Source organism: Oryctolagus cuniculus, chromosome 21 (assembly GCF_051225735.1).
Source record: "Oryctolagus cuniculus isolate XC-2025 breed Fujian yellow rabbit chromosome 21, ASM5122573v1, whole genome shotgun sequence".
In the NCBI taxonomy this organism is placed as follows: Eukaryota; Metazoa; Chordata; class Mammalia; order Lagomorpha; family Leporidae; genus Oryctolagus; species Oryctolagus cuniculus.
Genome location: NC_142887.1, coordinates 9,654,752 through 9,667,206, shown reverse-complemented (window position 1 = coordinate 9,667,206; position 12,455 = coordinate 9,654,752). Strand labels below are relative to the sequence as shown.

At 65.1% G+C, this 12,455-nt stretch overlaps 2 protein-coding genes across 5 annotated transcripts in view; one reads left to right on the top strand and one right to left on the bottom strand.

Moving 5' to 3' along the window:
• Positions 1-4,803, top strand: part of DNAH10 (dynein axonemal heavy chain 10) — a 124,339-nt gene extending 119,536 nt beyond the window's left edge. Inside the window, exons 72-79 of the mRNA XM_070066093.2 lie at positions 76-171; positions 574-745; positions 1,485-1,616; positions 1,717-1,928; positions 2,030-2,197; positions 3,531-3,711; positions 4,303-4,448; positions 4,570-4,803. Of these exons, the coding sequence (XP_069922194.2) occupies positions 76-171; positions 574-745; positions 1,485-1,616; positions 1,717-1,928; positions 2,030-2,197; positions 3,531-3,711; positions 4,303-4,448; positions 4,570-4,716 (1,254 nt within the window). The 3' untranslated portion in view covers positions 4,717-4,803. The remainder of the gene's footprint in view (positions 1-75; positions 172-573; positions 746-1,484; positions 1,617-1,716; positions 1,929-2,029; positions 2,198-3,530; positions 3,712-4,302; positions 4,449-4,569) is intronic.
• Positions 4,804-4,975: 172 nt separating this feature from the next.
• CCDC92 (coiled-coil domain containing 92) overlaps positions 4,976-12,455 on the bottom strand; it is a 35,579-nt gene continuing 28,099 nt past the window's right edge. For 3 of the 4 annotated variants that reach the window (XM_089323000.1, XM_051831333.2, XM_089322999.1), the window contains exons 2-4: positions 8,004-8,150; positions 7,590-7,631; positions 4,976-6,205 (exon numbers count right to left, since the gene is read on the bottom strand). In XM_089323000.1, coding sequence (XP_089179126.1) covers positions 5,430-6,205; positions 7,590-7,631; positions 8,004-8,133 — 948 coding nt within the window. In that variant the 5' untranslated portion in view covers positions 8,134-8,150 and the 3' untranslated portion in view covers positions 4,976-5,429. Of the gene's footprint in view, positions 6,206-7,589; positions 7,632-8,003; positions 8,151-12,376; positions 12,454-12,455 lie in introns of those variants that run through there. The other variant, XM_070066096.1, reaches the window with a different exon arrangement.

The following is a 12,455-nucleotide window of genomic DNA, read 5'->3' as shown; positions in this document are numbered from 1 at the left end:
GCGGCGGCCTCGCCTCCAGCGGGCTGCGGGCTGCGGGCTGCGCCGCCTCTCACGGGCCTGGCCTCCCCCCTGCAGGTCTGCATGGAGATCCTGAACACGTATCTGACAAAGGCCTTCCAGCAGCGCGACCCGCGCATCCCGTGGGGCAGCCTCAAGTACCTCATCGGAGAGGTGGGGGCTGCGGAGCCCGTGAGATGGTCCCGGTCCTGAGGGGCCCCCGTCACGTGGCCCCTCAGCGGCCTGGAGTCTCGGGGCCCTGCCTAGCCGCGCCTTGGGCGTGTCTCGGGACGTGGAGTCCACAGCTTTTGACCCGGGGTCACGGGAATGCGTCCCATGAGCTCTGCCGTAACGCTGGCAGTGGCCGGGACGGCTGCTGGCTTCTGTGGTCCTTGTTTTGCTGCTGGCCTGTCTGATCCGTTTGGTAGGGGTCCCCAGGCTCTCTGAGGGAGCTGTCACTTCGGGAGGCCCCACCGAGGCCCCCGTATTTGTCAGCAGCTCCTCTGATGGGAGCCGATGGGCGGGAGCTGTGGCCCCGCGAGCCCCCCGCAGCCGGCCCTCGGCCCTCTGGTTCAGGTCATGTACGGAGGACGCGCCATCGACAGCTTCGACCGCCGCATCCTGACCACCTACATGGACGAGTACCTGGGCGACTTCATCTTCGACACCTTCCAGCCGTTCCACTTCTTCCGGAACGAGGAGGTGGACTACAAAATCCCCGTCGGCGACGTCAAGGAGAAGTTCGTTGGTGAGATTTCTCAGACCTGAGAAGGCCTTTTTAACGACTCTATTCATTTATTTAAATTTTGATTGAAAGGCAGAGAGAGAGGGAGAGAGAGAATCTCCTACTCATTGGTTCACTCCCCAAATGCATGCAACAACCAAGGCTGGTCCGGTCCAAAGCTGGGAGCTTGGAACACCATCCGGGTCTCCCCCGTGGGCAGCAGGGGCCCGAGGACCTGGGCCGTCTTCTGTCCCCCAGGGCGCCCACAGCAGGGAGCGGCTGGGCCTTGAACCGACACTGATGTGGGATGTGGGCGTCCCAAGGGGCGTCCTAACTGCCGCGCCAAATGCCTGCCCCCGGAAAAAGGATTCTTAAAGGGGCTTCTAAGGGAAGCCGTGGATTTCGGCCGTTTCCTGTCCCGTGGTTGTCATGGTTATCTTCCAACCCCTCCCCTCTGGGGCTGCAAGGCTGGTCGGGCGTGGAGGGCGGAGGGCCTGAGAGGGGGCTCAGCGGCTGCTCTTGGCCTGCCGGCTTCCTGCGCGGGAGGGAGAGAGGGAGGGCCCCTGGGTCCCCGGGGGACCCGAGCCTGGCGGGGAGCTCACTGGGCTACTGGCATTACAGGGAATGACATCCAGCTGGGCTGGCACTGGGGCGTGTGCATGTGCGTGTGTGCAACACGCCCCCCAGTGCGGTGCACGTCTGGGTGCTCAGGAACTGGGGGGCGGCTTGCAGTGTGAGCCCAGCTTGTTCTCTGTGGTTCCAGAAGCCATTGAGGCCCTGCCTCTGGCCAACACGCCTGAGGTGTTCGGCCTTCATTCCAACGCCGAGATCGGCTACTACACACAGGCGGCCCGCGACATGTGGGGGCACCTGCTGGAGCTGCAGCCGCAGACGGGTGAGTGGGCGGCGCGGCGCCTTTCCTGGGCCTGGAGGCTCGGGCGGCCCCGCCCCGGGCCCGGAGGCCTTGCTGCCCCTCAGAAGCGTCCTGGTTGTAGGGGAATCCAGCAGCGGCATCAGCCGCGACGACTACATCGGCCACGTGGCCAAGGACATAGAGCACAGGCTGCCCAGGGGCTTCGACCTGGACCAGGTCAGGAAGCACCTGGGCTTCGGGATCTCGCCCACCTCGGTGGTGCTCCTGCAGGAGCTGGAGCGCTTCAACAAGCTCGTGGTGCGGATGACGCGGTCGCTGGCCGAGCTGCAGAGGGTGAGCCAGCCCCTCGCGCCGGGCGCCCGCAGCCCCGCCGCCCCCGGCCGCCCCGCCCCGCCCCGCCCCGCCCCGCCGACTGCTCTGGGCTCTGTCAACAGGCCTTGGCCGGAGAGGTTGGGATGAGCAACGAGCTGGATGACGTGGCCCGGTCTCTGTTTATCGGGCACATCCCCGGGATCTGGAGGAAGCTGGCCCCCGACACCCTCAAGTCCCTGGGGAACTGGATGGTGTACTTCCTGCGCAGGTTCAGCCAGTACACGTCGTGGGTGAGTGGGGGCGGGGCGTCCTCCAGCACCTCCCACCCTGCCCGGCCGGCTCCTCTGTGCCTTCTCTCCCGTGGCGCTAATGCACGTGTGAAGATGGACTGACTGACCTGACAGGCAGAGCCACACAGAGACACAGCAGAGGTCTTCCTTCCACTGGTCACTCCCCAAGCGGCCACAGTGTCCGAAGGCCAGGCCCGCCCGAAACCAGGAGCCAGGACTCCGTCCGGGTCTCCCATGTGGGTGTGGGGGCCCAAGCACCTGGGCCGTCTCCAGCTGCTTTCCCAGGCTCATTAGCTAACAGGGAGCTGGATCGGAAGGGGAGCAGCTGGGGCTCAAACCTGGCCTCTGACGGGGTGCGGCCCCTGCACGGCTGACTTTATCCTGCAGCCTGGCTCGCCCTTCTGAGGGCGTTCGTTACAGGCGCCCTGACGACACGCGGGGCACAGACGCGTGCACACCCCACGGTCAGTTCCAGCAGCGGGAGGGGCAGAACCCAGTGTGTGCACTCAGAGTGGGGACGGGCTTCCCTGGGGCTCTCTGGACACGCCTCGTTCTCCACAGACCTCTGCGTCCTGCACACGCTGGGGGCCGGGCGGTGGCAGCAGCGAGCGCTCTGCTCTGCATCCCTGGAACTGTGCTGAGGTCGAGCGTATTTTACAGGCTTGGCTTCTTTTCTGTGAATTACCTGTGTGTCTTAACCTGACTCAGGCCTGTCATTTTGATTGACTTTAAAAGTTTATTATTTGAAAGGCAGAGTGACAAGGGGGAGAGAGAGACATCTTCCAACTGCTGGTTCACTCCCCGAATGGCTGCCAACGGCCAGGGCCGGGCCAGGCCAGCCCAAAGCCAGGAGCCTGGAGCCTGGAACTTCACCCGGTCTCCCACCAGGCGGCAGGTGCACTTGTGCCACTTCACGGAGCCGGACCGGAGCACGGAGTACCTGGGACTCGCCTGGTGGCCACATGGCTGCAGTGTCCCCAGCGGCGGCTCAGCCCTGGCCCCGTTTCAGCCCTCAGCCGACAGCGCTGGGAGCACTTTTGCAGGCTTCTCCGCCTGTAGGTTTGCATTCCCATGCAGTCCGCTCTCCCCAGCTCTCGTGGCTCTGGGCTGTATCCCTGCCCCCAGGGCAGGAGACCGCGCCCAGCAGGGGCCAGGTCTTTCCGGGGTCTCCTCTTTACACTCGGATCCGTCTGGAGTCTGGCAGCCAGCCAGGTCTCCCTGCACGTGCACTGCCAATCGCTGCCGAGGTGAACTGTGACCTTCTTGGTCAGCCTTGACCCTGGCACTTGGTGGCAGCCCCCCCAGCCCCCACGCTTGCTCTGCCCTCCCCCAGGTCACCGAGGGGGAGCCCGGCGTCATGTGGCTCTCGGGGCTGCACATCCCGGAATCCTACCTCACGGCCCTGGTGCAGGCCACGTGCCGGAAGAACGGCTGGCCCCTGGACCGGTCCACCCTGTTCACGCAAGTGACCAAGTTCCAAGATGCAGAGGAAGTGAACGAGCGGGCGGGGCAAGGTACAGTCTCCCCCTGAGCCGACGACTGTGTGTGCCCCACCGGCCCTGACACTGGCACCCACGTTTCTCTTTGTTGAGACTGGGGTTGAGCCTTTGTGGGAACAGGCGCCTAGGCCAGACTTGGCTCTGGCGGGGAGTCGGGTCAGCAGGTGGCTCCCTGGGAGCCGGGGCGGTGACCCACTGGGCAAGGTCAGCTGGGGACGGCTGCTGGCCCCACCCCCTGGAGCTCGGGCAGGCTGGGCGGCTCCCTGGGAGCCGGGGCGGTGACCCACTGGGCAAAGGCAGCTGGGGACGGCTGCTGGCCCCACCCCCTGGAGCTCGGGCAGGCTGGGCGGCCCCTCGCCCCGGGGCCACAGGACAGGCGCCTTCCCTGCCTCTCCATGGGCCTCGGAGCCCACTCTCTGTGAGGCTCCCCGGGGTGCTGGGGTTGCCGCGGTGCCAGCTGTGGCTCGGGGCGACCAGTCTCCGTGCTCTTGCTCTGTCCCGACGCCAGGTCCCCAGCGCTGCGCCCTCCCCGCCCCTCCCCACCTGCGGGTCTGCAGGGTCCCTTGCTAGGGCTGCTCCCCGCACGTGGCTCCTTCTGCTCCCTAGGGTGCTTCGTGTCGGGGCTGTACCTGGAGGGTGCTGACTGGGACACAGAGCGAGGCTGCCTCGTCAAGAGCAAACCCAAGGTGCTGGTCGTGGACCTGCCCATCCTGAAGATCATCCCCATCGAAGCCCACCGCCTCAAGCTGCAGGTGCCGGCCTGCCCCGCGGGCCCCACGCCGGGGCTGAGCTTGCGGGCCAGGGAGGCCCCTCCCTCCTGGTGCGGGCACAGCGGCCGTGTCTGGGGGGCCCTCACCCACCGCTCCCTCGCAGAACACCTTCCGCACCCCCGTCTACACCACGTCCATGAGACGCAACGCCATGGGAGTCGGCCTGGTGTTCGAAGCGGATCTCTTCACGACCAGGCACATCTCTCACTGGGTGCTGCAGGGGGTGTGCCTCACCCTCAACTCGGACTGACGCCCGCCCCGCCCCCCGCCCGGATCGCTGGACTGTTTACTGCTCTGGGCTTCTGGGTAGTAGAACATAAACACTGCGGTGTTTCAAGACGTCTCAAGTTCCTCTCTCCGGGCCACGCATCTCGGCCCCGCCTGCACTCCCACCTAACACGCTGGGTCTCTGGGGTGGGGTCAGCAGCCACTGGCCGCCCAGGGCGGGCTCGGCCCGCCACCCTCACATACCCCCCGTGATGTAACAGAAGACACAGGACAGAATGAAGGCGGGTTGAGAAAATAAAGTTTGTTGGGATCTTGAACATTTTGGATAACACTAACAAAAAATATGCACACACACTGGGGTGGTGACAGGAGGCGTCATCTTGGGCCTGTGACACACGGCTGCTGGGTGACGGCTGCCGCCCGCGGAGGGGCTGTCAGGAGAGCACGGGGGGCAGGGCCGAGGCTGGCACGTGTTGCGCTCACCCTGTAGAGGCGCGTGGCTGTCAGGTGTCACGGACGTCGGTGGTGCTGGGCCTGGTCCGCGAGCGAGCTCGGGCTACACGGAGTGGGACCAGAAGCGAGCGATGCAGCCTGCGGGCGTCTGGTCACGCGTTCTGCAGCAGGGACGTCGCTGGGGCCAGAGCGGGGGCGGTGGACAGGCATGCGTGGGCAGGAGACACGAGGAGCGGATGATTCCTGGTCGTGGTCACAGTGCGTGGACCCCGGGCCCCGGCGTCACACAGTTCTGTCCGTCCCTGAGTGCTTCCGCACCACTTTGCCCGCGTTCACCTGGTCCACCGCCAGCGTCTCCAGCTCGGCCTGGGCCTGCGGCGGGCTGGCGTGGTGGATGCGGTGCGCCACCCCGACGTGGGCCTTGTGCGGCTTCTCGCGGGCCGGGCTGTGCTGCTCGCTCGCGCCGCGGTCGGAGGCGATGGGGGGGATGACGAGCGGCCGCTCCTTGATCAGGTGGACCTCGGCCGACTCCCGGGCCAGCAGAAACGGCGTGGGGTCCGGCATGGCGTCCACGGGCTCCCGCAGGAGCAGCTTGCGGCTCTCGGCCCCGAACCTGTAGACCTCCTCGAACTCGGGGTGCAGGGGCGCCGACAGGCTCTTCTTCATGCGGCGGCGCGGCGTCTCGGGCAGCTTGTCCTTGGGCGGCGCGGGCTTGTAGCCGGCCAGCACGGGGCTGCCCGCCGGGCTGGCGTCCGAGGTGCCGCCGGAGCTGAGCAGCTTCTTCCTGGCGGCGTGCAGCTGCGCGGTCAGGTAGGCGATGGTGCCGGCCCGCTGCTCCAGCTCGCTGGACAGCACGCTCAGCTTGTGGCTGCGCCCCTTGAGCTCCTCCAGGTACTTGCGCTCGCGCTCGCGCACCGTGTGCTCCAGCACGGCGATGGCGGCGTTCCTCTGCTCCAGCTCGCGCAGCAGCTGCTGGTTCTCGTCCTCCTTGGCTCTCAGCTGCGCCTCCAGCTCCTCGCACCTCCTCTTCAGCTCACTGCTCCTGGCAGACCCGTCTCCTGCAGGGCGAGAGGCCAGCGTGGGCCTGGGAGTGCACTGCTGGTTTGCAGGAGCCCCCCCCCCCATTTGCCAACAGTACAAAACCCCAGCGGCCTCTGAAGCGCGCACGGCTCAGGAGGCGCGGAGGGGCCGGCGCCGCGGCAGTGGGCTAAGCTGAGGCCGGAGACGCCGGCGTCCATAACGGGCACCAGCTCCGGGCTCGGCTACTTTGCTCCAGCCCAGCTCCCTGCTCCTGCGCCTGGGAAAGCAGCAGAGGACGGCCCACGTGCTTGGTCCCCGCGCCCACAGGGAGACCTGGACAGAGCTGCACGCTCCTGGTTTCGGGCTGGCCCAGCCGTTGCAGCCATTTGGGGAGTGAACCAGTGGATGGAAGACCTTTTTCTCGCTCCTTGTCATTCTGACTTTAAATACTGCTCTCAGTGTGCACTAGCAGGGAGCTGGAATCGGGGCAGGACTTGAACCCAGGCACCGCGGTGCCGGCCTGGATCTGGTGGGGTCGCTGCCAGGCGGCTTCGTAAACACAGATCCCAGGCTGCTCCCACACCCTGGCCATCACCACGCAGGAGCTGGGTTCCAACCGGCATCCTGCAGCTGTCTGGGACAGGTGGTTTCGGGAGAGAACAAAGTAAAGCAATGGTTTCCCCCACCCCTGCAAATCATCAGCACTGAGCCCCTGGGGCTGGGGGCCGCCCGGGCAGGCCGCACACAAGGACGGGCCCCGCAGACGGGCCGGGGTGGGGGCGTGCCGCGTCCATGCACGCGCGGCTCCTCTCCTCCCTCCTCTTTGAGGCCCCATGAGGCCAGTGCCTTCTCTCCACGGCCCCCCAAACACACGGGCCGTCTGGCTCCTGACGGGAGCACTTAGGGGACGTAACACGCTCGGCCGCGCACTGTCATGAATGAATACTGCAGCCAGCACGCTTGGTGAGGAGAGGGGGCGCCGACACACGCCTGTGCCCCGCCCTGGGGGCGCACAGCCCCAGCTGCCAGCAGGGGGAGCCTAAGGGGCCCTGGAGGAGGCCCGTCTGCACCACCTTCCAGACCCTCTGGGGACTTGCCAGCACTGAGGTCACGGTCACGGCCCAGCCGCACCGAGAGGCGTGCTCAGGGGGACACAGAGGTGGAGCCGCTCTGCCCGGCCCTGCCCTCAGCCCCCTGCTGTCTCAGGAGGAACGTGGATTCACCGCAGGAAAAGCAGAAAAACACGCGTGTCAGTCACGAGGTGCAGCCGCGGCCTCCTGGTCACAGCCCAGGCCCGCCCACCCTCCGCAGGGCGCCCTGGCTGCCTGGTGACCCGCACAGCCCGTGCTCTGTGCCGACCACCGCTGCGCCACCCACCAAGGGCAGCGCCACCTTGAGGGCGGGGGCTGGGGCAGTTCTTACCTGTCTGTTCAGAACTTTTGACCGTCAGCTCATAAGTCAAATCTAAGAGGGAAAATTCAGTCAGTTCTGTCAGTCCACATCAAATCCCTCCTGGCTCTGAGAACGCCCCAGGGGGCGCCGCGAGTCCCACCCCACAGAGGCGATTCAGAGGCGAGCGGGGGCTAATGGCACCCTCCTGCCTCCCCAGACCCCTTCCCCACGGCCCCCAAACATATCCCGACACCCCAGAACCAGAGCAGCTCACAGCACGCATGCTGCGCCTCGGGGGCCAGCTCCACCTGCACTGGCGATCCCAACACTGGGTCTCAATCTTCTCAAGGTCCTGTATCCCCCAGAGGGCGCTCCGCACCCGACACGGGGCATCTCGCTGTGCGGGCAGACCCAGGGGCGCAGGGGCGCGGCCCGGCCCGGTACCTGTGCAGTGCTGCTGCAGGCGCCGGATCTCGGCGTGCAGCCCCTTGAGCGTGCTGGCGTGCTCCCGCTGCAGGAACAGGAGGTTCTTCTGCGCGCTGTGCAGCTGGTTCTCCAGGTTCGTGGCCGCCATGCTGACACCCAGGTGGCCTGCAGGGAAGACCGTGGTCACTGCCACCCACTCTCCTTGGCTCAGTGCAGGGGGCGCGGGCCTCCCCCAGGAAGCGCAAGGAGACAGTGCAGCCTGGACAGGAGGCCCAGCCGTGGGCGCTGAAGCCTCCACTCCCTGAGTGCCTGCCGCGTGCCACAGCCGTGGTGGGTGCACAGACACCAGGCCGGGGACGCAGGCGTGGAGCCCTGTCCAGGGCCACGTCACTCTACTGGAGAGGAGCAGGGTGCAGAGGTGGCCTGAGGAGCCGGGGTCACAGGCTCAGACCCAGCTGCCAGCCTCAGGCAGGCTGTGACTGCCACACCCAGGGCGGGGAACGTGACTGCCCCCTAGGGGACAGCCGGGCACCGGGCACCGGGCTGCACCTGGCTCTTGGTGCTGTCCGCAGACGGCAAGAGGGAGAAGGCAGAGTGGGGAGCTCCACACAGGGCCTGCCCCCGGTCCCTGCCCTCTGTCCTCACCCCCAGGCCTCGGTCACCCCCGTCAAGGCTGTGGCCCCCCCGTGACCCGGGAGAGGTGGGGGAAGTGAGCCATCTGCCTGGAGAGGCGACCAGAGCAAACCAAGGCGCCGCGTGCAGGGCTGAGGCACACCAGGGACAGACGGGTTATCTGCTATGAACTGTTCTCGTGACCAGGGCCTCGGAGCACACCCCCCAGTCCCCCTGCCAGGGCACTCTCGGAGAGAAACTGCTTCTCCAGGGTTCCCGTGCATGGCATGCTGTTGCCCGGCGCCATGGGCAGCGTTGGAGTCTGCGACAATCCCAGGTTGTCACAGCCTGATGTGACCGCCCGATGATCTACGTGGTGGGCGCCGGTCTGCCTGCTCGTTCTGAAGGTGCACACTTCCGCCGCCATGCAGAGCAGGGCCGGAAAGGCGGTGCCAGAGGGGAGTGAGGGACGAGCACTGGCGACAGGACCAGGACAGGGGGCCGGCGCTGTGGCATAGCGGGTAACGCCCTGGCCTGCAGCGCCAGCATCCCATATGGGCGCCGGTTCAAGTCCCGGCTGCTCCACTTCTGATCCAGCTCTGTTGTGGCCTGGGAAAGCAGTGGAAGATGGCCTGAGCACTTGGGCCCCTGCACCCACATAGGAGACCTGGAAGAAGCTCCTGGCTCCTGGCTCCTGGCTCCGGATGGGCGCAGCTCTAGCCATTGCGGCCATTTGGGGAGTGAACCAGCAGATGGAAGACCCCTCCCTCTCCCTCCCTCCCTCCCTCTCTCTCTCTCTCTGTGCTGATGTAAAAGGCTCTACTGAAGAGATACCAAACATTAGGGTCACCTGCACGCCGGGGTCACCTGTATACTAGGGTCACCTGCACACTACGGTCACCTGTACACCAGGGTCACCTGTACACGAGGGTCACCTGTACACCAGGGTCACCTGTACACTAGGGTCCACCTGTACACCAGGGTCACCTGTACACGAGGGTCACCTGTACACCAGGGTCACCTGTACACTAGGGTCCACCTGTATGCTATGGTCACCTGTACACTAGGGTCCACCTGTATGCTATGGTCACCTGTACACGAGGGTCCACCTGTATGCTATGGTCACCTGTACACTAGGGTCCACCTGTATGCTATGGTCACCTGTACACGAGGGTCCACCTGTATGCTATGGTCACCTGTACACTAGGGTCCACCTGTATGCTATGGTCACCTGTACACTAGGGTCCACCTGTACACTAGGGTCACCTGTACACCAGGGTCCACCTGTACACTATGGTCACCTGTACACTAGGGTCCACCTGTATGCTATGGTCACCTGTACACTAGGGTCCACCTGCACACTACGGTCACCTGTACACGAGGGTCACCTGTACACCAGGGTCCACCTGTACAGAGGGTCCACCTGTACACTAGGGTCACCTGTACACCAGGGTCCACCTGCACACTAGGGTCCACCTGTACACCAGGGTCACCTGCACGCCAGGGTCACCTGTACACCAGGGTCACCTGCACACCAGGGTCCACCTGTACAGAGGGTCACCTGCACGCTAGGGTCACCTGCACAGAGGGTCCACCTGTACACGAGGGTCACCTGCACACTAGGGTCCACCTGTGCACCTGTATGCCAGGATCAACTGCACAGCAGGGTCACCCGCACGTCAGGGTACATCCAAGTAAGAAAAGTCTACTGAGGGCCCAAGGGACAAATCACATCTGGAAGTAGGAACCAAATCACTATTTTCTCACCTGTTCCTAAAGATAGAACACCTCTGCTATCCTGAGGGCAAGTGAGTCGCGCAGCTCAACGCTGGTGACCTTTTCCGCTGTTACCCTCGGCTGCTAATGACCTGTAGTCACCGTAGGACACAGCCCCTCACTCCAGGACAGCAACAGGGACGAAGCCACGGGAGCAGCTGGGTGCTCTGGAGGCCGAGGCAGGAGAGGGTGGGCAGGCTGGACGAGGGCAGGGGTGGACGGATGAGCACTGTGTGCTGCGGGGGGCACCCAGGGAGCACGTGTTGCACAAGGGCTCGCTGTGTCCGAGACACACGCCACAGATGGTGGAACCTCGTATCCTGACTTTTGTCCTGATGCAAACTGGTCTGGGTGCTAAGCACTGCTGGGGGCCATCAGCAACTTCTTTTTTTTTTTTTTTTTTTTTTTTTTTTGACAGGTAGAGTGGACAGTGAGAGAGAGAGACAGAGAGAAAGGTCTTCCTTTGCCGTTGGTTCACCCTCCAATGGCCGCCGCGGCCGGCGCACCACACTGATCTGATGGCAGGAGCCAGGAGCCAGGTGCTTTTCCTGGTCTCCCATGGGGTGCAGGGCCCAAGCACCTGGGCCATCCTCCACTGCACTCCCTGGCCACAGCAGAGAGCTGGCCTGGAAGAGGGGCAACCGGGACAGAATCCAGCGCCCCAACCGGGACTAGAACCCGGTGTGCCGGCGCCACTAGGCGGAGGATTAGCCTAGTGAGCCGCGGCGCCGGCTCAGCAACTTCTAAACGGCAGATGGCAGCGCCTGGACATGGGTCCTCTTCTCCCCGTGGGGACACTGCCCTCAGCTCCGCGTGCCCGTCCCAGGGCCATGCTCGGGAATGCGCACAGCTCGACACCTCCCAGAGAGCTCTGGTGGGAGCGGGAGGAACGGCCCCTGGGAGGAGCAGACCCCGAGCAGGGTGCTGGAGGTGAGCCGCAGCCCTTTGTCCCTGCAGTGAACTCACTAGGTGTTAGATGCCTGACAACTCACGTTCACTCTGTAGGTTCAGATTAAGGCTTGAAACAGGCCTCTGGTCCCAAATTCTGTAGCTGTAGGCTCTGAAGCCCCCGGACAGGCGGAGCACCCCACCACTTTCTAGCGACCACAGCTTCTTACGGAGCCACAAAGACGCGCCTGCCCCCCGCCCCGGGCTCTCCAGCGGCGCAGGGTCACGGGGCCTGCCAGGAATCCCCCAGCCGCCTGCAGGGCGCTGCCAGCTGAAATACGGCCTCTGGCTTTGTCTCTGCTTTCCCTCCCCTCGGAGGAGACTGAGGCGCACATCCCACTGAGACAGGAACACAAGTCGGGACACGCGGCTGGGCCGGCAGCTTTTCCCAGCTCTCGGGGGCTGTGGGTTGGGGATTGAATTGCGTGGAGAAATTGAGACGCCTCTGGAGTTGTGAACACCCCCGCTCTCACCCCGACGCGTGGGCCCAGAAGGCAAGGCCGGGCCCCAGCAGCGTGAGCCCAGGCGACGCCCATCCGAGCACAGCACAGCGCTGGCCCGGGGGGCAGACCCTCCCGCCCGCACACTGCCAGAAAGCCCCGCCGCCCACCAGAGAGGCTCGGCAGTGAGCCCTGCTTTCGACTGCAGCCGCGTCTCCCAGAAGGTGGCGGAGGGGCAGTCGTGGGCCAGGCCAGCACCCTAGCAAGGCTGCAAGGCCAGCCTGGGAACAAGGACTGAGACCTGGCACCCAGCCACAGGCGTGTCTCATCTCCGGGATCCTACAGGGCCAGGGCACAGTCCCCTCTTCCTCGCCAAGCCCAGGAGCCCTCCGGGGTGGAGTCAGCATCAGGGCCCTGAAGTCACGGCGCAGAGAACCCAGGCTAGACCTATCTTTGCCTCTTTCCAAACTACGCTTTTTCCCTTAGCAGCTGTTCTACCACACACATCTGTCCTGCACACGCTTTGGCTACTGAGTGTAACACGTCCCACCCCAGTGTCGGCCTGCCCCTCCCCATCCTTGTCCAGTGGACCCCCCCCCCAGGCCGTGGGCTCACCCAGTGTGCTCTGTCGCCCCTCCAATGCAGGGCCTTTGCACGCCTTGAAACGCTCGGCACACCTCCTCCCGCCCCCTCG